The sequence below is a fragment of the Biomphalaria glabrata genome, chromosome 14, assembly GCF_947242115.1.
Source record: "Biomphalaria glabrata chromosome 14, xgBioGlab47.1, whole genome shotgun sequence".
In the NCBI taxonomy this organism is placed as follows: Eukaryota; Metazoa; Mollusca; class Gastropoda; family Planorbidae; genus Biomphalaria; species Biomphalaria glabrata.
Window position 1 is genome coordinate 27,845,937 of NC_074724.1, and position 27,564 is coordinate 27,873,500.

The following is a 27,564-nucleotide window of genomic DNA, read 5'->3' on the forward strand; positions in this document are numbered from 1 at the left end:
TGCAATCTGTCTCTGCAATCTTTATCATAACTATTATTTTGTTTAAGTCTTGACAGCGTAGCGCTGGATACATTCAAGTGTAATGATAATTCAGAGTATTTAGAGTAATAATACAAAAGACAGACTTTTGTGTACATTAGAAAATGTTCATCACGGAATTATTTATGACAAGTTTCCTATTGGCAACCACCCTCTACATCCAATCAACCCTTCTCTGGTGTTTTGGAGATCTAAATGGATGAGTGAAAATACTGTAGGTTTTTCTTTTTTTTTCTTGTCATTTCGATACGTGTAACTCTTCGAGGGATTCAAAGATCTTCTTGTTTGACCAACATCGCATACATTTTTAAAACTGAAATACATCCAAAGGTGCAGGCAGCTGACGAAACAAAAAAAGAATTAATGTCTGTAATCCGTTTGAAATTTATATTAAGTATTCTACTATTTGTCATGTTACTTTTATGTTTGGCCATATACTAGCCCTTCTCTCTCTCCTTTCTGTATCTCTCTCTCCTTTCTGTATCTCTCTGTCCTTTCTGTCTCTCTCTGTCCTTTCTGTCTCTCTCTGTCCTTTCTGTCTCTCTCTGTCCTTTCTGTCTCTCTCTGTCCTTTCTGTCTCTCTCTGTCCTTTCTGTCTCTCTCTGTCCTTTCTATCTCTCTCTGTCCTTTCTGTCTCTCTCTGTCCTTTCTGTCTCTCTCTGTCCTTTCTGTCTCTCTCTGTCCTTTCTGTCTCTCTCTGTCCTTTCTGTCTCTCTGTCCTTTCTTTCTCTCTGTCCTTTCTGTCTCTCTGTCCTTTCTTTCTCTCTGTCCTTTCTGTCTCTCTCTGTCCTTTCTGTCTCTCTGTCCTTTCTTTCTCTCTGTCCTTTCTGTCTCTACATCCTCTCTGTCTCTCTCTCCTCTCTATCTCTCTCTTCTCTCTCTCTCCATCCTCTCTGTCTCTATTTCCTTCCTGTCTCTCCTCACTGTCTCTCTCTCCTCTCTGTCTCTCTCTCTCCTCTCTGTCTCTCTCTCCTCTCTGTCTCTCTCCTCTCTGTCTCTCTTTTCTCTGTCTCTCTCCTCTCTGTCTCTCTATCCTCTCTGTCTCTTTCCACTCTCTCCTCTCTGTATCTCTTTCTTCCCCTATCTTCTCTGTCGCTCTTTCCGCTGTCTCCTCTCTTATCTCTTTTCACTCTCTGTCTCTTTCAGTCTCTCTCTATCTCTTTTAACTATTATGTACCATCATGATCTAGTACTCTTTTTCTCTTTTGTCCAATGTACGCAATCACCAAAAAGACTCAACATATTAACATTATACTCGCAAAAAATAACAATATTTTTTTTTTTAATTCTTTACAACAAAAAAAGACTTATGTAAGTATAAGGGAAAGAGGTTCACATTTACAACCATATATCTCATTACTGTAAGATAGATTTATTTCCCCTTTTCTATATCAAACAAAATTATTAATTACCAATAATTCATTAATTAATTGGCAATTTTTTGGTATTCATTCATGTTTTATTCTGGGCGATAATTGTGCAAAGTTTCAACTTAATCTGAGAATGGGAAGTAGGAGAAATAAGGTGTAAAAAATGTGTATCAGACAGACGGACAGTGTGAGTTGATATAAGCTGTGTAAAAAAAAAAACAACATTAACATCTTGAGTAGCTCTGGGTAAAAGATTTCTTTTAAACAGCCCTGATTCTGAAGATGGTTATTTTGAAAAGTGTTATATATCTTCTCTATATTAGAGAATGTTTGTGTTTGCACCGGAAATGAAGAATTTTATTCCATTGATAACTTAAATACATTAACAGGGAACAACAGTGAAAGCCAGACATTTTCCATTTTAAGGCCAAAGCCTGCCAGACGGGGCGCACAACCACTAAAAAGAGGACATGCCTTTCTTCGGCCGGACACATGATCAGTAGCGTAGTTAGGTACCCGTGGGCCCGGGTTCAAGAAAATGATAATGGGCCCCTCTCCCCCCCCCTCTTATGACAAATTTTGTGTGTGACAAAAAAAAAACTTGGCCTCACTAGTAGCCTAATTGAAAGAAAGATTGTGATTGTTTATTACTTGAAGTATTAGTTCAGCCGATTCTGCAGACTTCTGGTACTCCCAAATATAAAAACCTACAAATGACTCTCTGACTCCGATTTTTTTGGGTATTTCGTCGTCGGAGCTCACAAAACCATTTCAGAAACTAATGCTAATTGAATCCACTTTGAATACTTCTTGAGTGCTGCCAAGCATGATAGAGAAATATGGCGTAGATTGGATCTCCTTAAATATTTTGCACTAGAACAATGGAAACAACACAAGACACAGATATTTTACAAAGAGAATGAGATGAATTACAGAAATGGGAATCAAATTGGAGCATGTCTTTCCACCCAGAAAAATGTCAGTTATTAAGAGTAACAAAAAACTAAAACAAATTAAGTCCACTTATCTTATTCATGGTAAACCAGTAACACAGACTAAAAATGCAAAATACTTAGGTGTTATAATAATTGAAAAACTGTCATGGAATCCCCATATTGATGGAACTATCAAAAATAAAAAAAGCATTAGGGTTAATATATAGAAGTTTCTATAAATCAAATAAGAACATAAAACTAAAATGTTATATAACCTTGGTTAGGCCAATAATAGAATATGCATAATCTGTTTGGGACCCCTCAACTCAAGAAAACATTAAGAAATTGGAACAGACACAAAATAGAGCTGTGAGATTTATAACAAACGAATATTCACATTTGACTAGAGTAACACCTTTAGTAAAATCACTAAATTTAGAAAGCCTTCGGGACAGAAGACTCAAAAGTAAAGTAGCAATTATACATAAAACACTGAACCATAATCTTCAAATACAAAAAACGAAATTTAATAAAATACTCAGAAAGACACAAAGATAAAGGCACATTCCACATTCCATATGCTAGGACAATTTGTACAAATGCCCCTTCTTCCCTAATGCTATTAGAGCATAGAATGGGTTGCCTGAGCCAGCCAGGAAAAACAACAATGGTTAACATGCATAACTAGATGCATGAATCGTAGGACGTAATCATTTTCTTTTTTGAAGTAACGTCTGTATCATATAAGATTAGATTAGATTAGAAAAGCATTTCCCAACAGGTCTTCGCTTTTTCTTATGAATTTATGGAACTGCTAAGAAAATGTCGTTGTTAGTTGTGTCACTTAAACGATAATCTTAGCGATGACAATTTAATGAACCCAAACGATAATCTTAGCGATGACAATTTAATGAACCCAAACGATAATCTTAGCGATGACAATTTAATGAACCCAAACGATAATCTTAGCGATGACAATTTAATGAACCCAAACAATAATCTTAGCGATGACAATTTAATGAACCCAAACAATAATCTTAGCGTTGACAATTTAATTAACCCAAACAATAATCTTAGCGATGACAATTTAATGAACCCAAACAATAATCTTAGCGATGACAATTTAATGAACCCAAACAATAATCTTAGCGATGACAATTTAATGAACCCAAACAATAATCTTAGCGATGACAATTTAATGAACCCAAACAATAATCTTAGCGATGACAATTTAATGAACCCAAACAATAATCTTAGCGTTGACAATTTAATTAACCCAAACAATAATCTTAGCGATGACAATTTAATGAACCCAAACAATAATCTTAGCGATGACAATTTAATGAACCCAAACAATAATCTTAGCGATGACAATTTAATGAACCCAAACAATAATCTTAGCGATGACAATTTAATGAACCCAAACAATAATCTTAGCGATGACAATTTAATGAACCCAAACAATAATCTTAGCGATGACAATTTAATGAACCCAAACGATAATCTTAGCGATGACAATTTAATGAACCCAAACAATAATCTTAGCGATGACAATTTAATGAACCCAAACAATAATCTTAGCGTTGACAATTTAATTAACCCAAACAATAATCTTAGCAATGACAATTTAATGAACCCAAACAATAATCTTAGCGATGACAATTTAATGAACCCAAACAATAATCTTAGCGATGACAATTTAATGAACCCAAACAATAATCTTAGCGATGACAATTTAATGAACCCAAACAATAATCTTAGCGATGACAATTTAATGAACCCAAACAATAATCTTAGCGATGACAATTTAATGAACCCAAACGATAATCTTAGCGATGACAATTTAATGAACCCAAACAATAATCTTAGCGATGACAATTTAATGAACCCAAACATTAATCTTAGCGATGACAATTTAATGAACCCAAACAATAATCTTAGCGTTGACAATTTAATGAACCCAAACAATAATCTTAGCGTTGACAATTTAATGAACCCAAACAATAATCTTAGCGATGACAATTTAATGAACCCAAACAATAATCTTAGCGATGATCATTAAATGAAATGTTGTTGCATGCTAAAGTTAAAGCTAAAATTCATTAGGCGATGAACTACTTTCAGTCAGTATTTGTCAACTGTGCTCTGTGTTTACATCATCCACCGCTCTCAGTCTTTTATGTTGTCTTCATGTTTGGCAAGTTGTTGATGAAGTCAAATTGGCTCTTTTTTTTTTTTAATTCAGTTGGAAAACAAACCACATTGATTCTGTCTTAGAGTATAAACACGAGACCATCCGAACAAACAGTCCAGTGCACATAAATTACGACAAGGCAGCCATTCCAGACACTATTCCATGATAAATTAAGCATCGCTCTATCTTGAAAATTGTTTATTAACCTTCTCCCCAATTCGTTCACTGTAAGTAGTTCAAATATTCAACATCTTTAAGGATTCTCTATATAACAGAATATGATGTTACTTTTGCCCTGGATGCTACGCCACTGGTATAGTAGTACATATTGTTGAGTCTAAATGTATGGTAATAGAAAACTGAAAAAAAAACAGCAGAGAAATAAGGTGACACTATCAACGGCTTTATTAAAATAAATGGGAAAAACCAAATGAAAGAATGGGTACCACATGTCACCACCAACGATTCTTCACCACCATTACAATAAACCTGATGAAAGCAGTTCCTTATATCACAATCACACAGGCCGTCTATGTGTATGTACCGTCCGTTGACATGGATTAACGTTTTGAAAATATAAAGTTTGAATTGACGTTTAAGATATGTTTAGAAAACTTAACATATTTTTAAAACTGTTTTAAGAAAATTGTAATTATCTTTCTCCCTCGTTGTTGTCACTCCTCAGAGCTCATGTATGCCACAACTGGTCATTAGTCATGGGCCCAGGCGCAATGAAACCCCTACGCGCCATGCAGTGCCGTATTTAGAGTTGAAAAGGTCCCTTAAGCTATTTGAGAAATGGGGCCCTTATAAGTCCAGATATTATATATAACTACTAAATATTTCTTGGGGGCCCTAATGTTGCATAGGGGTAAATCTGACCCTGGCGCAATGGTTATTGCGCCATCGGGAGTGGGCCCCTAAATGATCGTGGGCCCGGGTTCATTGAACTCCTTCGCGCCATGGATGCTACGCCACTGCATCTGGTAGCACTATTCTAGAAATTAAAAAAATCACCCTTTGAGTCATGATTTTGTGATTTTGTCATCACAAAAGAAATACAAGACACCTATAGCAAAGACAAACACAGAAACTCTTTTGTTCCCCTGCCAATCAAATCATTAAATAGAAACAATCTGATATAAACTTTTCGTATGTAAATTATGAGTATGAGTGAGTCTGGTGTGAATGTATATTTTGGTTTTCTATAATTATAATGTTTTGTTTAGGGTAATGCACACATTGTAAGACAAATTTCCTTTTGGATAAAAAAGATTATTATTATTATTATTATACATAAATCTTGCATCAGAGATTAAGATGAATTTCAACAGTGCTGTCATTAATGAGGTCAGAGCCTATTTGAGTAGTTTTCTTTTTTTCAAAGACAGTTAATAATTAAATACACTGGCTAAGAGTTTGCGTCCAGATTCCAGATGTCGAAATAAAAATGCCCTTGCCCAAGGGGGTATGGTCCAGAGGGCACCTAAACAACTTTATTTATAAAGAAATATCTTGAGACTTTTAAGTCCTACAAACGTGGACAGTACAACTCAAACTGTAGATCTTTCATTTTTATTACATCTATTCAAAATCATTTCTGGTCATTTATACGCTTTTTTTTTTAGAACCTTGAGCAGACGATTAAACTACAAGCGGATTTAACTCTTTCTCTCCTAACTGACAATACCAGCGTTGATTCCACCAGAATGTGGTAAATAATTACGGAGAGAAAGAGTTAAAGAGCCGTGGCCATGGCCTTGAGACTGTCGTATAGTTCCTCTCCTGTTGCTACAATTTCTGTCGGCGGAAGTACGAAGCCTCTCCTGTCGTTCAGCTTCGGTCGTAGTTCATAGGTCAAGGACAGAATGCTAGGCTTGCGGCTGGCGACCCAATCAGATGATGTTCCGGATGCCGAATCTGTAAGAAGACAAAAGTATTTTTTTCTTACTGTGTTGGTTTCAATTACCACCAATTATTTTGGATTTGATGGTCGAGTGTTGAGCTGCTTAACTTAAGTACTAAGCATGAGTCATTAAAGACTTTAGGATTCTCCTATTTCGTGTTTAAATCTACCCACTTCTACGTAGTATATGACATCTGTTTTAGGAAAAGTAAAAATAGAGGTGAGCCATTTCTTTACATGTATCATCATACTCATCATCAGCATCATCATTATTATGTGAGTGAGGGTAGCCAAAAGCTCTGGACTGAATCCCTGATGTCCTGAGAAGTCTGCCAACATTGACTCTTTTCCAGGTCATGTTTCGTTTTTTGAAATATTTTGTTAGACCACTTTAGGACCAGGCTGTCGAAAGTCTTAAGGGTTTTTTAAAAAATCAATAGTATTCCTAAAAGTAAGATGATTTATAGAAAATGTCCACTTATTTTAACAGGAAGCTTACATCCTAAGAGTTGGAGGCAGTTGCCAGTGGTGTACTGCATTCCGTGGGAGGCGATCATGGAATCCAACATTTTCTTGACAACCTTTTCCTTTAGGAGAAAACAAGACAAACATTTTTAAAAAATACATTTATAAAAACAATACGATATCTCCATTATACACCTTCAAATAAAATATACAAGAAAATAGTTTGTAAAAATTATTGTCATTCAAACCAGGTATCGAACCCCTCATTTTAAAACCCTCAGATGCATGAATGTTTGCATTTCACAATTGAGCCACCAGGACTTCGTATTTAGCGATTATTTATTGATATTATCATTAAATTGACATCTAGATCTAATACTAGACCTAGACTTCTGATTTAGAAAACTTAACTAGTCTAGATTAACTTCTAGCTCTAGATGTAATCTATATTAGATTTACGTATTAAATTATTAGTAAAGCTTAGATAGTCTTTCAATAAAATTGAAGCAACCTAAACTCTACCCCGTTACCGTATAATTTCGGTACACTCAAGCGGACTACGTCATCTTTGTTTGTTTTTTTTATTTATTTTTTACTTTGAAAAATTATAACGGTCAAACTAGAGATTGCCCTGTTTGACCAACAAGCTAGTAATTCTTTTCTCAGCGATATACATCAACTGTTAAATTTATAGGAAAATCGTTAGAGCTGTTTTTGAGATTATCTGTCCAGGTTCCTGCTGGGTCCATGTTCCATGAAGGAGTGACATGAATAGAGGTATTGTAAAAAAAAAAGATTGATTAAAGTCCAAGAGTAAGCTTTGAGAAGATCTTAAGTGATTTGAAGCTGTTTACACTACCTTGCTTCGACACCAAACAGCCTACTTACTTTTTCCTGGTAGCCTGACGGTTTAGCTGCAAGATGGCTGTAGCTCCACGGAACCAATAGAACCTTTAAGAGTTGGAAATAATATAGAATACTTTTTTAAAATCCTCTATTGGTGCTTAATGGAAAATAGAAAGAGAAAAATTTATATTCATAATTTAAAACAATTGTTTTCAGATTTCGTTAAACTAGAAAAACAGCACTGCTATATTTTTTTTTAATTAAAGTCAAATCTAAAAGTATGATCTTTTAACAAACCAAAAAAAAAAATTTTTTTATAAATCTCTTTCGGTGATTGTAACTAAATACAAAGAAACAACTCTAGAGCACATGAATACTACTGAAATCATAATCAAAATCGGCAAACTTAATTTCAAGATGATTATATTTTGAAGAATTATAACGGTCGAACGTTTCACGCTGAGGACTCTCAACTAGTTTGTCTTTTACCCAATGCTGTACATAAGCTGTCAAATTACCAGGGAAACCTTTAGAGCCGTTTTCGAAATAGTCGTCTAGTGTCCAGGCTCCATTATCCATCCATGAAGACTTTGTAAGGTAAGAAGTGGAACTGTAAACTGTAAAGCTCAATAAAGCGCTAATTTTTGTTGTCCTTTGTGTTACGACGAATTTAAAGATTTTTTTCTTAAAGCGACACAATTGCACGCAAGGAACTCATTGTATTCTTTTGTGTCAAAATCAAAGTGTTTGTCTCAATAGTCACGCTCAAAATTTACATAAGACTCGATTTTTTTCAAAAACGTCTACCTTATTCAGTTTCTACTTTCAGTACTGACCTGTGCGAAAGCGTGGATAGACAGATAAGCAACAGCGCTGTCGTTTAAACTATTAAACAAATCCTTCAGGTTCACAGACTCAGGCTCGGAAAAAGCTTTTTCCCCACAATAGTTATACTCTACACAACTGAGGGAAACTCCGGTGGCTATATTGAGACACAAAATAAGAATCCTTAAATATTCATTAAATGCTCTTAATTTTGGTGGTGCTATATCGGCGTTGGAAATTGGAAATTTGTTGCCAAACAGAAGTACACACACACACACACACTATGCAGGGCCAGACCACTGGCGGATCCAGGGGGGGGGCGGTAGGGGCGATCGCCCCCCCCCCACTCGGCCGACCCCCCCCCCTTCGGGGGGGGGGCGGACGAATTTTAGTATAGAATTTACACAATTTGTATACGAATTCATTACTTATGTTAATATTATATACTAATTATTTATATTTCAACCTATTTTTAGATTATTTCGCCCCCCCTCTAGTATGTTGGCCGATTTGGTGGGGTCATGAGGGGGCGATGGTATCAATACCGCCCCCCCCCATAAACTTTCGAGTGGGGGGGGGCGGTCCAATTTTTTTGTAGAAATCACAGCTTGCTAACAGAATCAATTAAATATCTATGTGATTAAAACTTGTTATTGATATTTTATCCGATCTTTGTATTATGTCGTTCCCTGTTTGCCAATTTATCTCTACTGCCCTTCCCACCTAAACCTTTTGAGGGGGGGGGGCGGTCCTACTTTAATGGAGAAATCATAGTTTGTGAACAAAATTAGTTGAATTAATATATAGATTTATATTATGTCGCTCGCCTTCTTGTATCTTGGCCGTTTCGGTGAGGTTGGGGAGGGGTAAATTGCATGTACTGCCCTTCCCACTCTAGCCCTCTGAGTGGGGGGGGCGGTCCTATTTTTATGGAGAATCATAGTTTGTGAACAAAATTAGTTGAATATCTATATAATATAAACTATATATTGATATGTGAACTCATTGTATATTATGTCGTACCACACTCTAATCTCAAATTTTATTAGTAAAATTTAAATGAAAAAGGGTTGTACCAGGTGGGAGGGGCGATTCATGCAATCACCTTTCCCCCATCGGACAAACCAATACTTTTTCTTTTTGTATTACAGTTAGGAAATTACAAAACAAAAACATCTGTCACTAATATAATTTATATATACTATAAATTAAATTCTTATATCGAGTCGCCCCACCCCTATTCTTTAATGCCAAATGCAATCTTTAGCAGAAACTATTAAAGGAGCGAGGATTAATCATTTTCATTCTACCGCTCCTCCCATTTCCAGACAGAGTTTGTGTAATTTCACATGAATTTATCATAACTATTTTAAGAAAGACTTTGCATTCAAAAAATTAGAATTCAAACGAAATTTTTCAGTATAAGAGTCACGATTGAGATGAGTTCTAAACTCAAATGAATGAGATGAGTTCTAAACCCAAATCATTTTTTCATAGTCGCCTTTTTCTAACCTTTACTCAATCTGATATTTTTCTAGTTAAATAAATTTGGGACTATAACTCACAATTTATACTTTGATTTTATTGAATATGATTTATCGAATAATTTTTTTTCGGCGGAGATCCTCAAAGCCAAAATCTAAATATGTGGGGTATCTTATCTTTTCAAGGAACAAATCGGATTTTTTTGCAATGTATTAAGGGCCTATAAATTCATATTAGAATATTTTTCAAGTACAACATTATTCAAAAGGTCCTTTTTTAATAGTATGAATAATGAGTTTTAGGTCAGGAGAGTACGTTTCTTCTGTGAAGTATGCAAAAAAAAAGCTTTTGGCGGCGGGGCTTCGCCCCGAACTCCATTGATGAATAATGATCTGTAGATGTCAGGAGAATGCGTTACTGCAATGAAGAATGCAACAAAACGCTTTTGGCGGCGGGGCTTCGCCCCGAACTCCATTGATGAATAATGAGTTGTAGATGTCAGGAGAATGCGTTACTGCAATGAATAATGCAAGAAAACACTTTTGGCGTCGGGGCTTCGCCCCGAACTCCATTGATAAATAATGAGCTGTAAATGTCAGGAGAATACTTTTCTGCAGTGAAAAAAGCAAGAAAACGGTTTTGGCGTCGGGGCTTCGCCCTGAACTCCATTGATAAATAATGAGTTCTAGATATCAGGAGAATGCGTTTCTACAGTGAAGAATGCAAGAAAACGCTTTTGCCGGCGGGGCTTCGCCCCGAACCCCACTTGAAAACCTTATAGCGATGCCCCAGTTGTTTTGTTTTTCACCAAAGGTTGAGAAATGCTGCTTTTTAAAAATTCTGATATATATATATATATATATACGTACGTTTATGCATAGGGTTAGGGTTTACTGGGCATTAGGGTTAGGGTTTGGAAAAAAATCGCCCCCCCCCACTCAAAAGTTCTGGATCCGCCAGTGGGCCAGACTTAGGCATAGGCAAACTAGGCAGCCGACTAGGGTTGCCTAGTTGGGGGGGGGGGGGTTCCCCGCAAGTACACACACACAAATTATATAAAAATGCGAAACTTGGATCGAATTTCAAACATGGCAGAACTCGTATGACTTGACTATTATGATTCAAGATTTCATACGAAACTCTACGGGAATGGAGCTACATGAATTTATTGTATTTGTTTGTCGATGCATTGCGTAATTTTTTGTTTGGGTCTTTTTATTTTCCTATTTCATTTGGGGCTAATTAATCCCCTTCTCTTAGGGCCTCCGTTTACCCCAGACCGGCCCTGCTATATGAAGCAGATGGGTCAAATGGAATAAAAAAAACAAACATACAGTTTGCGATCAGTAGAATCGCTGGTCAAAGTGTAGTGTGGGCTACAAGTTGCCTAAGGATCAATAGCTTCTGATTTTTACCTAAAGGTTGACGCACGAAGCCTTTTCTATGTTGTGGTATAGGCAGCTGAGGTTTGCAACTAGAGTTTTTGTTCCTTTAGGTGGGCAGCAATGAGGGAGGCCATCAGAATAGTCTTAGCGCTTATTATCTCTGGTAATTAACCCGCTGGGAACTGGTCAAAATACATTCGTTGCCACAGCAGTGTTCTAGGTAGAGATGGGTTAATATTACCTACTTTGGAATTCGGATGTTCTGTCGGATGTGAAGATTATAACAACTTAGCCCAAACCTCCAGAAGGACGGACAGCGTGGGTTACGGAGGGCAGGTTTCGAACCAGAGACCATCGAAACCATCAAACGATAGTCCAGAACGAGTACGACACGGTCAGGTACACATGGGTGATGAGTGGTGGGGATAACAATTAGACTTACTTCTAAATGCCACATCACAATTAGACTTGCTTCTAAATGCCACATCACAATTAGACTTACTTCTAAATGCCACATCACAATTAGACTTATTTCTAAATGCCACATCACAATTAGACTTACTTCTAAATGCCATATCACAATTAGACTTACTTCTAAATGCCACATCAAAATTAGACTTGCTTCTAAATGCCACATCACAATTAGACTTGCTTCTAAATGCCACATCACAATTAGACTTACTTCTAAATGCCACATCACAATTAGACTTACTTCTAAATGCCATATCACAATTAGACTTACTTCTAAATGCCACATCAAAATTAGACTTACTTCTAAATGCCACATCAAAATTAGACTTACTTCTAAATGCCACATCAAAATTAGACCTACTTCTAAATGCCACATCAAAATTAGACTTACTTCTAAATGCCACATCAAAATTAGACCTACTTCTAAATGCCACATCAAAATTAGACTTACTTCTAAATGCCACATCAAAATTAGACTTACTTCTAAATGCCACATCAAAATTAGACTTACTTCTAAATGCCACATCAAAATTAGACTTACTTCTAAATGCCACATCAAAATTAGACCTACTTCTAAATGCCACATCAAAATTAGACTTACTTCTAAATTCCACATCAAAATTAGACCTACTTCTAAATGCCACATCAAAATTAGACCTACTTCTAAATGCCACATTAAAATTAGACTTACTTCTAAATGCCACATCAAAATTAGACTTACTTCTAAATGCCACATCAAAATTAGACTTACTTCTAAATGCCACATCAAAATTAGACTTACTTCTAAATGCCATATCACAATTAGACTTACTTCTAAATGCCACATCAAAATTAGACTTACTTCTAAATGCCACATCAAAATTAGACTTACTTCTAAATGCCACATCAAAATTAGACCTACTTCTAAATGCCACATCAAAATTAGACTTACTTCTAAATGCCACATCAAAATTAGACCTACTTCTAAATGCCACATCAAAATTAGACTTACTTCTAAATGCCACATCAAAATTAGACTTACTTCTAAATGCCACATCAAAATTAGACTTACTTCTAAATGCCACATCAAAATTAGACTTACTTCTAAATGCCACATCAAAATTAGACCTACTTCTAAATGCCACATCAAAATTAGACTTACTTCTAAATGCCACATCAAAATTAGACCTACTTCTAAATGCCACATCAAAATTAGACCTACTTCTAAATGCCACATTAAAATTAGACTTACTTCTAAATGCCACATCAAAATTAGACTTACTTCTAAATGCCACATCAAAATTAGACTTACTTCTAAATGCCACATCAAAATTAGACCTACTTCTAAATGCCACATCAAAATTAGACTTACTTCTAAATGCCACATCAAAATTAGACCTACTTCTAAATGCCACATCAAAATTAGACCTACTTCTAAATGCCACATTAAAATTAGACTTACTTCTAAATGCCACATCAAAATTCCTGTTCAGATCAACGCCGGAGCACCTGGTGCTGATTGGTCGTTTGTTTTTTCTCCACAGCCTGTACTGGTACAATAAACAGACAAATACATGCCTATAAATTATAAGCAAATTAGAAATACCCACGGAGTAATAAGCTATTTTATAGCTTTGTGCATACGCAAAATTAAGCAAAAATTGAGTATCGCTTCAAGTCATTCCTATTTATAGATCAGAGAACGTTAAGGTCATCTGTTGCTAGTGATGGTTAAGGAGCGTACACTTAGTAAAAAAAAAAAGTAAAGTTTCCCTCTCAGACCATGCGATATATGGGGCAGATCATGTAAAGGTCATCTGATTCATTGGCCAATGGTTAAAAAGTTGGGTGTCATGTGGCCAGCACAACGACCAACCGCCTTTACTTTCCCCAACTAAAGTCAGATACCCATTAGAGTTGGATGGGTCGAACTGTTAAACGTTTGGCTTCCAAACATGAGATCTTTTGTTCGAATCTCGGTGAAGACTGGGATTTTTTTTTACGGCGCCCCTGAGTCCGTCTGTCCATCCATTTAGCGTACACTTAGGTCAGTCGTAAAGTCACCAAGATTGTTACAAATCACTGCAGCCAGCTCGATTCTTTTATTTTATTCCATCTTTAGAATAGATTTATGATACTGGATCGATTTCATCATGAAAAAAAAAATTATTTAAATCTCTAACAAGACAAAATAAAAGAAGTGTAGTTAATGTTAAGTAAAGACTAAGAGTTGGTATCGATACTTTGACTGGGACGCTTACTCTAGTGTGAGAGTATTCATATCCGTCAGGGTTGGCCACCGGAACGATATACCAATCAAATTTGTCCAACATTAGTTTAGCATTGACGTCACCTTCTTGGTAACTTTGGAGAAGCTGAAATTAGTGGAAACAAACAGAAAAACATTACTTTCAAAAATATAAGGAAAAAAATCTTTTTTGGACGGAAAGTTGATAAGTAAAAATGAGGGGGGGGGGGTGCATTTGGGCGTGTGGAATAACTCTTTCTTATATAAATAAAAAACAAATTTCCATTCATTATAATGTTGAACATAAAGAATATAAAGCTTATTGGATAAAAAAAAAACACATAAAAACTCAATATTCATTTAAAACTGGAGTTACCTTACTAAAAGTGAAAACAAAATCTTGTTGGGTGTATACAAAACAACACATTTTGTCTCCCTTTCCTTCTCCAGTTAATTTACAAGTTTTTTTTAACCTTCGCGAGATCTAAATGACGTCATTTCCAACAATCTGATCATGGAACTTTGTTCTAATTCAATGTTTAAGTTTGGTGAATACAGAGTTTCTTGTATACAACGAGTGACATAAACATTAAACACACTGACCTTAGGTTAAAGACTAGATATCAAGCACTGACCTTACATTATAAACATTTAGCACTGACCTTACATTACAGGTATCAAGCACTGACCTTTCATAGCAGACATTAAGTATTGACCTTACATTACAGACATCAAGCACTGACCTTACATTACAGACATCAAGCACTGACCTTACATTACAGACATCAAGCACTGACCTTACATTACAGACATCAAGCATTGACCTTACATTACAGACATCAAGCACTGACCTTACATTACAGACATCAAGCATTGACCTTACATTACAGACATCAAGCATTGACCTTACATTACAGGCATCAAGCACTGACCTTACATTACAGACATCAAGCACTGACCTTACATTACAGACATCAAGCACTGACCTTACATTACAGGCATCAAGCATTGACCTTACATTACAGACATCAAGCACTGACCTTACATTACAGACATCAAGCACTGACCTTACATTACAGACATCAAGCATTGACCTTACATTACAGGCATCAAGCACTGACCTTACATTACAGACATCAAGCACTGACCTTACATTACAGACATCAAGCACTGACCTTACATTACAGGCATCAAGCATTGACCTTACATTACAGACATCAAGCATTGACCTTACATTACAGACATCAAGCACTGACCTTACATTACAGACATCAAGCACTGACCTTACATTACAGGCATCAAGCACTGACCTTACATTACAGACATCAAGCATTGACCTTACATTACAGACATCAAGCACTGACCTTACATTACAGGCATCAAGCACTGACCTTACATTACAGGCATCAAGCATTGACCTTACATTACAGGCATCAAGCACTGACCTTACATTACAGACATCAAGCACTGACCTTACATTACAGACATCAAGCACTGACCTTCTCCACAAAGAACAAGGTGGAAGCGGGTGAGATCCACTCCCTGGCATGCAGTCCTGCCTCTAGGATGATGGAAGGCTTCTTCGTAGTGGACGGTGTGCCAGTCAGCTGATCACAAAGAGTGTAACAATATTATTTACAAAGCTTGTATCAACTCACTCTGTCTGTCTGGTACAAATCTTGTACACTTTATTTTTCACACTTCCCATTCTAGGATCAAGTTGAAACTTTGCAAAAATTATTCATGGCTCCTAACAAAAATTCTTGATTATAAGCGTTTCAATAGCTTTCTATTTCCCAATGATCTAACTCTATATTCACGCTCTCGAATTCTAAATGAGATTTAATAATTAACTGAAATGAGATCATTCATAACATTAAGAAACGAAAAGCTTGTATTTTGAACTCGATTCAAAGCTCTTTGGCCTACCCATAAAAGTATTTGGCTTTCCAGCAAAGCTATTTGGACACCCACAAAAATATTAGGCTTTTTAACAAAGCTGTTTGGACTACCCACAAAAGTATTTGGCTTCCAACATAGCTGTTTGGACTACCTACAAAAGTATTTGGCTTTTTAACAAAGCTGTTTGGACTACCTACAAAAGTATTTGGCTTCCAACATAGCTGTTTGGACTACCTACAAAAGTATTTGGCTTTTTAACAAAGCTGTTTGGACTACCTACAAAAGTATTTGGCTTCCAACATAGCTGTTTGGACTACCCACAAAAGTATTTGGCTTCCAACATAGCTGTTTGGACTACCTACAAAAGTATTTGGCTTTTTAACAAAGCTGTTTGGACTACCTACAAAAGTATTTGGCTTCCAACATAGCTGTTTGGACTACCCACAAAAGTATTTGGCTTCCAACATAGCTGTTTGGACTACCTACAAAAGTATTTGGCTTTTTAACAAAGCTGTTTGGACTACCCACAAAAGTATTTGGCTTCCAACATAGCTGTTTGGACTACCTACAAAAATATTAGGCTTTCCAATGAAGTTATTTCGACTATCGAAAAGGGCATTTGGCCTACCAATAGAGCAGCATGTCCTATCTACTCAAATACATAAAGGACCGTATATTGAAAATGATTATCTCCATATATCGTATACATTACAGACGTTACTACAAAAAAAAATAAGATAATTACGTCCTACGCATTTCAGTTATATATGTTAATCAACTCTATCAAAATATATTCGTTACATATCTTATTTTTTCAACTAAACAACAAATGAAAGTGTTAGTCAGACGTAAGAAAAATTCAAATATCCTTATTTGTCTTCTGGCAATTGGGATACCTACACACACACACACACACACACACACACACAAACACACACAAACACACACAAACAACACTTTAGATATCATTAATGGCAGAGATGTACATCTTATCTTATTTTACCTTATGTTATCTTTCATTATCTTATCTTATAAAATAAGATGTTTCTTTTAAAAAAAAATTACGTCCTACGAGTGTCATTAGGTCAACCTAGTCATGCATGTTAATCAAAGACTTAAATTCTGCCGTGTCACTTGTTTCCTGGCTGACTCAGGCAACCCATTCCATGCTCTAATAGCACTAGGGAAAAAGGAGTATTTCTAGAATTACAAATGTGTCATAGAAGGTTCTAAATGTGACCACTTGTAACGTTACCAAAGCACGTGTAAATAATAAGATCTTTAAAAGTCATAGCAGGAGACACCTATTGTGACAGTTGATAAGATTTGTGAATTATAGCTATAGCTTATGGAAACATGTTTTATGTTCTTTAATAATGAATAAATTACAGCAGTTGAAGGGTTAATAGTTTAATAAGCCATTCCTATGAACTGCTGTGAAGAGATTTTGTTACGAATTTGTTTATTGCGTACTGTTTGAGTTTAAGAACAAAGGTGGGCACCCTGTTCGTGGGGGTCAAAAGTGCGGTGTGGTGCTAAGGTGCTCACGAATTTAAAGATAAAAATCTTGAGAATTCTGATACTATCTCAAACTTTGACCCATTTGTATGCTACGTTTGATATTTATATAGTAGCGTTGGCTAAACCAAACGTCACATACACAGTGACGTAGCTAGGAATTCGGGGGCCCGGAGGCTTGATCTCTTTAGGGTCCCCTGCAATTTGACATTCGGCATCATGAAATGAGATGATGGCGTAATATTTAATGTAAAAACAAATTTAGGAGGACCCCATCAAGTGTGGGCCTGGGAGATTTTCACATTTGCGCCCTCTTCCCCACCCTAGCTACGCCACTGCACATACAGATGAAACAAACACAAGTACCTGAACAAGAGTTACCGTCCTTCGCTCATGTGTCTTGTTATTAAGGGCAGATATCTTCACATTGTTGGGGTATTTAGTCTTCAATTGGTTCATATAGTCCACGATCTGCAGGTAAGAATGCCTATTTTAGGTCACAATATTCAGCTCGTGATAATACTAAGATATAGTTTAATATATGTTGGCTTATTTAGGTCAGTGGAGTAAAAAGGGTTCACTACCTTGTCGTATCTGTGGTAGTTGGTGTGGTCAATGGTGGAGCCACTGACCTGGCGCCTACGGTCCACTTCCTCGTCTGGAGTACGGGCTGATCCAGCATCGATTAGACTTAGATGAAATGTAGGCGTGGTCAGTACTTTAAGAGTGAGTTTTCTTATAGCTACAAATTATCTGTACCCCTCCTCCTCTCTCTTTCTTTCTCTCTCTCTGCCTCTTTCTTTCTCTCTCTCTTATTCACCTTTTTTTATATTTTTCATTCTTATTTCACTTCTTCCTGCTATCTCCTCTCTCTCTCTCTTTATTCTCTATATTTTTCTCTTGATTTCTATCTCTCTTTTTTTTCTCTTTATTTCTCCATTCCTCCTCTATTTTTCGTACTTTATTTTAGATTTTTTTTTCTCCTTGTGTTGAAGATCTTAAAAAAACAACACAACAGAGCATAGCATAAAGCGCACACTTGCTGGAATACAACTAGCGCCACCTAGTGCTCAAGTCTCCATCACTTACCTTTGCACGTGGTCACTAAGTACCGTGTAACTTAGCCCTTTCTCGCCCAGCCTCGTTTTCACTGTTCCTAAAAGAGATGGCGGAACGAGAATCGTGGCATTACGATTGGTTGCCGGCTGACTCCAAAAGTCAAGCTGAAATATTGAAAGAGAATGAGTGTAAGGTGTAGCCATAATTTTATAGAAGTTGTTATGGAGTGTGTGTGTGTGTGTGTTTCTATAGTGACGGTGGGAAGAGGTTAGCGATTGGTTGTGAATGATGCAAGATAGGTGTCACTGTCGTCAGCGGTCTTAGTTAGAACAGACGACTCCAGACTGAAAAGAGTTAGATTTTGTTTTTTAAATAGCATTTTATATTATTATTAAAGTCGACTATATTTTATTGAATTTACTTTCACCTTGACTTTGTTTACATTGTCCTAAAAGTTACATTTAGTTTTGTTCACAAAGAAGTTACTCAAGTAATTTCAAGTTTTATAAGTTAAGATATAATACATCTACAACGGTTTAATTGTCTACCAGCAGTTTGGTGCTACAAGTCAAGGACTGTCTACAACACTAGTTGTCTCAGGTTCGAGTCTTCTAATTTTTTTTTGAATTTCATGTTATCCTTAAATCCCCGCAGTTCTAACGAGGTGTTATGTTGTTTGTTAAATAATAATTAGAATGACGCGTATACTTAATTTAGAAATATAAATAATAATAATAATAATAATTTAATTTACAGAACGCTTTTGGAAAACAAAATTGTGATAACATTACAAACATAATCACGACAGCTAAAATGACAAACTAATCTAAAAAGGTTTTTGAACAGAAAGGTCTTAATGTTCATCCTGAATGCAGTGAAGCAAGTTGTCTGAGGTGAGTGAGTTCCAAACCTTTAGTTCGTGTACTGAAAAAGCCTCAACGTTTGAGGGAGAAACATGGCATCACTAGAAGCGTTGAGTCCATGGAGCGCAGTGTTCTCTGAGGGACATGTAAAGTGATCAGTTCGCTGAGGTACAAGGGCATGTCTTTATTGTAGATACACTGATGACAAAGTGTGGCCACCTTGTAGTCGATTCTTGCCATCACAGGAAGCCAATGGAGTGTGCGCAAGGGAGCAGTTGCAGAATCTCGTCTTGCACACCTACAAAACTTCACATCACGTGACACATAGAGACTCCTTTAGTGATTAGTGACGTGAGTAAGAGACACGAATTCAGGCTACATTAGTACTTAGTAGTTTATAAACACACATAGATCTTAGACCACAGTAGCTAGCACAATCTGAACACAATCATGACTGAATTTAATTTGTTCATTTTTTGTAACTTTTTTTTTACATGTTTCAGTTTTCTTTCTGAATGGAAGATGATTACATCCTTGCCCAAACCTCCTGCAAGAAGGCGGGTGTAACAGCGGGCAGGGTTTGAACGTGAGACCAACGAGAAAACAGTCCAGAACGCATGCCACACGACCAGGCAATAGTACATATATGGATGTCTGGGGGAGATCCGAAGTCAGAAATATAGCTTACATCTGATTCATCAAGTCTGAAATATTTTACATCTGATTCATCAAGTCAGAAATATCTTACATCTGATTCATCAAGTCTGAAATATCTTACATCTGATTCATCAAGTCTGAAATATCTTACATCTGATTCATCAAGTCAGAAATATAACTTACATCTGATTCATCAAGTCTGAAATATCTTACATCTGATTCATCAAGTCACAAATATAGCTTACATCTGACTCATCATCTGATATAGCTTAGATCTGATTCATCAAGTCAGAAATATCTTACATCTGATTCATCAAGTCAGAAATATAACTTACATCTGATTCATCAAGTCAGAAATATCTTACATCTGATTCATCAAGTCAGAAATATAACTTAATCTGATTCATCAAGTCTGAAATATCTTACATCTGATTCATCAAGTCAGAAATATAGCTTACATCTGACTCATCATCTGAAATAGCTTAGATCTGATTCATCAAGTCAGAAACAAAGCTGTTATCTGATTCATCAAGTCAGAAACAAAGCTGTTATCTGATTCATCAAGTCAGAAACAAAGCTGTTATCTGATTCATCAAGTCATAAATAAAGCTTGTATCTGATTCATCAAGTCAGAAATAAAGCTTGTATCTGATTCATCAAGTCAGAAACAAAGCTGTTATCTGATTCATCAAGTCAGAAATAAAGCTGTTATCTGATTCATCAAGTCAGAAACAAAGCTGTTATCTGCTTCATCAAGTCAGAAACAAAGCTGTTATCTGATTCATCAAGTCAGAAATAAAGCTTGTATCTGATTCATCAAGTCAGAAATAAAGCTTGTATCTGATTCATCAAGTCAGAAACAAAGCTGTTATCTGATTCATCAAGTCAGAAATAAAGCTTATATCTGATTCATCAAGTCAGAAACAAAGCTGTTATCTGATTCATCAAGTCAGAAATAAAGCTTGTATCTGATTCATCAAGTCAGAAATAAAGCTTATATCTGATTCATCAAGTCAGAAATATGGCTTACAATTGATTCATTATGTTAACAATATAGCTTGTAGCTGAGCTGATTCAACAAATATCAGTGGTCATTTGCTGGAAGAAAAAAAGTTTACGAAAAATCATCTTGAAAATGATCACACTGTAATGTCTCATCAGTCTCGTTAAGTGTTAGCTACAAGAAACATGTAACCTTCACATTACTGATGTCCTGCAAGAGTTATTTACCCTGATATAGATCTATATATAAATTTAGATTTAACGATCACGTTAGCTATGCATTGAATGATAAAATCAAATGGTTATATACTTGTATTAATTGTAGATACGTTACAAATAGACCCACTCATGTCTGTTCTTTAACGGACTCAATTTTAGTTCAATAGAACAAAAATTTATTAAAATATTTTTCAAAGCTTATATCAACTCAATTCGTCTGTCTGTCTGTCTGGTTTACAATTTGTAGACGTTATTTTTTCCACTTCCCATTTACGGATGAAGTTAAAACTTAACATAATTATTCACTTATAACAAAACACGAATCAATTTAAAAAAAACAATTAATTTATTAATTAGTGGTATTGAAATTTCTTTTGATCTTGTAGCATTAAGATATATGGCTGCTAATGGGCAGTTTTTTTTCTTTATGTAAGCTTTTTCTTTAAAAAAAAGTATTTGTGTTAATATTTTGTTTGTTTTATCTTTCTTTTTTTTTTATGGACGTTGATCATGACTTGACCACTCAGTCAGTGGTTCCCCGACTTTCTATATATGTATATGTTTTGTGCGGTTGCTCGGCTGATCTTTGGTGATAAGATAACTGTCACCAAGGATTAAAATACTTCAACTCACGTCATAAAACTGGTTGGCTAGACTGTGAATAAACTGGACGTCCTCCTGATCTCGGAAGTTGACCGACAGCAGTTGAAACCTATATATATATATATATAATTATAAGATCATTGTAACTATAGTAGAATTGGATAGAATGCAACCAATACGCCAAGGACGAGAAAGTAACCAAGCAATTAAAGGTAAAAAAAATAAATTGACAAAATAATTTCATTTTTACAATGAGTCTTAATAAAACTCATTGGGAATCCGAAACCTATAAGTCAGACAAATATCTACTACAGCGAAGCAAAAATTACATCAGATTGTAATATACTTTGACTTTAAAGTTACGTTAAAAATAAATCCCAATCAACTTTTTAATTCAACTGATACATTTTAAATTCTACCAGAGACGGTCTTAGGGGGTGTGGCTAGTGGGGCAACCGTGCAAGGCCCGCGGCTTAAGGAGGATTCACGATAAAGAGATTCATTATCAGCAAGGCCGGATTTAAAAAGTTGAGACCTCGGGGCAGGATTTTTGTGGAGGCCTCTACAATTTTTCCAAAGCTTGAATAAAGATCCACTTATGAATGAAAATACTGACATCTAAAAGCAGACTATATTTTAGATGAAAGAAATTGAGTTCTTGTAAATTTAATCTCAATTTTATTTTTAAAAAATATTTAATATGCATATTTTAGTTTTAAAAAGTGTATATTTTTTGAGTTTGTGGAGGGTAAGGCCCTTAGTAGAGGCACTGTCGTAAATCCGGAGCTGTAGTTACTTATTCCGAGCATGCTAAAAGCGTACACTTCTTAATCACGACATTTTTTTTTTTCGCAAGCCTTAAAAATGTGAAAAAATTTGTAGAAAAAAAAAATGACCCGTCCAAATTCGAATACATATTTTACTCTTTTGTGCTTTTGTGAAGACCTTTCTTGTGGAGGTCCCGGGCCCCACCGCCTTCCCGTAAATCCGGCCCTGACCGTCAGCCCATGGTAAAAATAATCATGGCCCTGATATGACACTCTCCCAAGGCCCAGTCCACTACTAAGGCCGCCTTTGATTTAACATAACAAAAACAGTTGTTCTTTTTTTTTTTTCGTCGGACAGCAGTTGTTTTTTTTTTCGTTTTTGTTTTTTGTAACATATTTAATGTTTAATATTTGTGTGACTATTTATGGACGTTAGTTAGTCGTAGCAGCTAGGGATACTCTCAGGAAGTGTCCCTCACTTAGGGACGTCACTTACCCATCAAAGCGAAACTGTGTGCACTGAACACTGTAGACTGACGCCACAAGAAACAGGACGACGAAGGAGAAAGTATTCGGTGTCATGCTAAAAATACATTAAGAAGTGGTACAGTTATCGATTACTGTCACCTTGAACATTGTTTTAACTGAGGGAAATAAATGAATTTTTTTTCTTTATAGACATAAAATGCTTTTTTTTCTCACCCTTACGAGACATTTACTATTTCTTTGTATTGCTATTATAGCGCGCATCTTTCATGGTATGGTATGCTCAGTACACTGTAAATCAATATTTTTTTTTGCTGACATTTGGATCTAATGGGACGGGGTATCCGGGAGAAGATATGAATCCTCCCTTTACGAGCTCAGCAAACAGAACTCAGATGGAGTGAGGATTCGAACTCAAGGTCCTTTCATAGGTGTTCTAGCAGATCGTGCAACTCAGCCACTTATTCAAAAGTTGTTGTTTTTTCTGTTCAATATTTGTAATTGTAGATGTCGTTTTAGAAACTATGCTTAAAATCGCGTCTAGATATCTCATGATCTAGAGTTTATATATTTGTGTTATTAAAAATTAACACACACAAAAAAAACGCTAACTTTCTTTTAATAGAATGCAGAGAGTATACACAGAGAGAGTTTTGCGCTATGAATAAGTTGGCTGGTTGAAGCTTCGCAGCTGTGACTAGCACTCAATGCGTATGAGCTACATGTACAAGTATTAATAAAGAGCGAGATCTAATTGCCGCCCCTATCACTTTCAATTGCTTTACTTCAATATTTTCAAAATTAGCCTCACTCCTCACTCTTATCTGGCAACATTCTCAATGGATTCTTTGAAATAAGAGAAGGGTAGTGGGGGGGGGAGCAAAATAATTGGGTGTGGCATCAAAATAATTAGGCCTAACAATAACCACGAAGATAACAGCCTGGCATTGATGACACCCATGCCGTTGTGCATGGATTGAGTTTTGCAGATAATGTAAAAATGGTGTAAAATTGTTGATAGCTTGGCAGGATTTGAAACAAAATCAAATTTTGAAAGAACTACAAAGAGAGATTGTGTTATCACACAAACTCGGAGGCGGCCCACACCAGATCTGCTTATGGACAAGGATTATTCAAGCCATGGACTTGTTTTGAATGTCTATAAAGTAATACATTTTTTTTTTAAACTGAAAAAACTTTTATCGATAATGAGATTCCTGACTTATATTACATTTACTTTTTTGCCCAAAAGTTTAAATTATCTTTTCAATAGATGACAAAAAACTAATAGTGGGTTTTCATCTTTCTGTGGCCGCTAAAAAAAATACAAGTTATTCTATTTATTTATTTTTTTTTTGCGGGGGGGGGGGGGGGGAGACTAGTATAGCCCCCTGTGTACACGGAAGGCACTGCACGAAATACTGTGTGGCAAATTTTGGACCTTAAAAAATTAAAATCTTGGATTCTACTAGATCTAGTCGTACGATGATATGTTTTGTGTGTTTGGAATGTTTTGTTTTTCAATTGCTTATGAACATCGCAACATTCATATTTATAGCAATGTTCCAAACTTCTTTTGTGGAACAATATCAGTGGTTGGGGGGGGGGGGGGTATCTGGAAGAAGGTTTTCGTGTTTCCTTTACAATATTTCTGCTTGAGTCGAGATTTCAACTCGAGAACCCTTGATATGTAGCCAATTAGTTGAAAATTACATCTCCCTGAAGTTTTTTCATTAAAAAATGGTGTATGAAAAACAAATTCTTGCATGTTTAATTTTAAAAATTAAACCATTTGCTTCTAGAAAACAAAAAAGTAGCATCTGCACCAGAACTTAGCAAGATCTAAAATATCGCGACATCGGATTTTCAATATCTTTTCTAGTTTCTGCGATTTAAATGGATGGACTGGCAGACAGACTACACAAAACTAATAGCGACTTTTCCACTTTAAGATCCGCTAAAAAGACACACCCATTCCATCACAATTATGAAAACCAAAGTGTAGAGATTAAACGACAATGGAAGCTATCCCTGTTGTTGATAACTAACCTCGCAAACACACTCGAAGCATTCCTATGAGAATCCTCCATGATTTTAGTCGTCCTTTTCTGCTGTCTTTTGACAACAACGCTATAATCATTGACATCGCCGATTAAGAGGTTATGGAAGGTGTCTAAAATAACAATATACCATTGACTGAAGGGATAATGGCAACTGACCTCAAGGCCCTTAACATCCCTAAGAACATTGTCGTTGCCTGTCAGAGGGCAGTACTACTGCAGACCTGCCACATCACCAGAAAATTTCTCAGTGGACACTGTTAAAGAGGCTACAATGAATTTAGTTTCTCTCTAACGAAGTTCAACTCTGGTAGTGACAGAGAATGAATATTAGTTCGTTTTTCGTATAATAATAATAACTTTTTAATCGTCGAAGGGGCAGGAAGGGGTCCGTTTTACATAGGCAGAGTAATAAAATGTGTAATTATGGGGACAGTCTTTCTTTAAATGTGTACTAGCCAACTAGCGATTTGCAATCAAGTGAGTTTCTAAGTACATTGATAAGAATTTCTAGATCAAACACTTAAACTCAATTGTTCAACGTGATTTGTTTCCTAGTGTTATTAGAGCATGGAATGGGTTGCCTGAGTCAGTCAGAAAAACCAATGACTTGGCAAAATTTAAGTCATTGATTAACATGCATGACTAGATTTGTCTAGAGACACGCTTAGGACGTAATCATCTTCTTGTTTTTTTTTTTTTATTTATTTATTTAAAGTAACTTATCTTATATAATACAGACGTTACTTCAAAAAAGAAGATGATTACGTCCTACGCGTCATGCATTTAGTCATGCATATTAACCAATGACTTAAATTCTACCAAGTCACTGGTTTTCCTGGCTAGCTCAGGCAACCCATTCCATGCTCTAATAGGGAAGATGGAGTATTTGTACAAATTTGTCCTAGCATATGGGACGAGGAATGTGCCTTTATCTTTGTGTCTTTCAGAGTATTTTATTAAATTTTGTTTTTGTATTTGAAGATTATGGTTCAGTGTTTTATGTATTATTGCTACTTTACTTTTGAGTCTTCTGTCCTGAAGGCTTTCTAAATTTAGTGATTTTACTAAAGGTGTTACTCTAGTCAAATGTGAATATTCGTTTGTTATGAATCGCGCTGCTCTATTTTGTGTCTGTTCTAGTTTCTTAATGTTTTCTTGAGTTAAGGGATCCCAAACAGAGGATGCATATTCTATTATTGGCCTAACCAAGGTTAAATAACATTTTAGTTTTATGTTCTTATTTGATTTATAGAAATTTCTTTTAATAAATCCTAATGATTTGTTTGATTTTTTTATAGTGTCATCAATATGTGGATTCCATGACAGTTTTTCATTTATTATAACACCTAGGTATTTTGCGTTTTTAGTCTGTGTTACTGGTTTGCCATGAATAAGATAAGTGGAATTAATTTGTTTTAGTTTTTTTGTTACTCTTAACAACTGACATTTTTCTGGGTGGAAAGACATGCTCCAATTCGATTCCCATTTCTGTAATTCATCTAATTCTCTTTGTAAAATATCTGTGTCTTGTGTTGTTTTTATTGTTCTATATATTATGCAATCGTCTGCAAATAATCTGACTTTTGTTCCTGAAGTAATGCAATTTGGTAAATCATTTATGTAAATTAAAAATAGTAGTGGACCCAAGACTGTTCCTTGAGGTACACCTGAGTTTACTGTTATCGGTGTTGATTTAGAGCCATTTATTATTACAGTTTGTTCTCTCCCTATCAGAAAGTCTTTAATCCACTGATGCAGTGGACCATTAATGCCGAAATATTTTAATTTTTTAACTTCTGTATATTATAAGATAAGATAAGATTTCAAATATGCGAACTGGGTCACAGTATAATAAATGCTCTCAATAAATCAATAGAGTTCAATGCCGTTTAATGCAGATGCTAATCATCATCATTACTAATGATACATCTTGCCAATCTAATAGTCAAGTGTTTTTTTTAGTTTTGTAGATGAGTGACTTCCCTGCACCTCAGCGCCTGCCCACTTCAGTGCTAATCAATGCAGAATCAATACACCATCTTGTTTTATCTTAAGTAAGTTTATTAAAAGCCATCAAAATCACTACACAAATAACTCTATACGTAACTTTAGTTATATAACGAATTAGGTTGATGTCCAGAGGTTCTCAAGATACATTTGTGGTGAGCATAAAGATGTTTATTTCTTTTGAAAAAGCTTCTATCAATTCACTCTGTCTTTCTGTCAGGTAAAAAGGTTTGAACACGTTCTTTCCTCCTAACCCTTGTCTCAGATCAA

The 27,564-nt window shown here is 35.7% G+C and overlaps 1 protein-coding gene across 2 annotated transcripts in view; it reads right to left on the reverse strand.

Moving 5' to 3' along the window:
• Positions 1–6,096: 6,096 nt before the first annotated feature.
• The window catches only part of LOC106060391 (zinc carboxypeptidase-like), a 30,912-nt gene continuing 9,444 nt past the window's right edge, over positions 6,097–27,564 (reverse strand). Inside the window, exons 1-13 of one of the 2 annotated variants that reach the window (XM_056011395.1) lie at positions 25,444–25,574; positions 23,235–23,321; positions 22,002–22,080; positions 18,658–18,791; positions 18,153–18,258; positions 17,935–18,039; positions 15,648–15,755; positions 14,162–14,275; positions 13,363–13,450; positions 8,592–8,737; positions 7,798–7,860; positions 6,944–7,031; positions 6,097–6,458 (exon numbers count right to left, since the gene is read on the reverse strand). In XM_056011395.1, coding sequence (XP_055867370.1) covers positions 6,277–6,458; positions 6,944–7,031; positions 7,798–7,860; positions 8,592–8,737; positions 13,363–13,450; positions 14,162–14,275; positions 15,648–15,755; positions 17,935–18,039; positions 18,153–18,258; positions 18,658–18,791; positions 22,002–22,080; positions 23,235–23,321; positions 25,444–25,472 — 1,329 coding nt within the window. In that variant the 5' untranslated portion in view covers positions 25,473–25,574 and the 3' untranslated portion in view covers positions 6,097–6,276. Of the gene's footprint in view, positions 6,459–6,943; positions 7,032–7,797; positions 7,861–8,591; positions 8,738–13,362; positions 13,451–14,161; positions 14,276–15,647; positions 15,756–17,934; positions 18,040–18,152; positions 18,259–18,657; positions 18,792–22,001; positions 22,081–23,234; positions 23,322–25,443; positions 25,575–27,564 lie in introns of those variants that run through there. The other variant, XM_056011396.1, reaches the window with a different exon arrangement.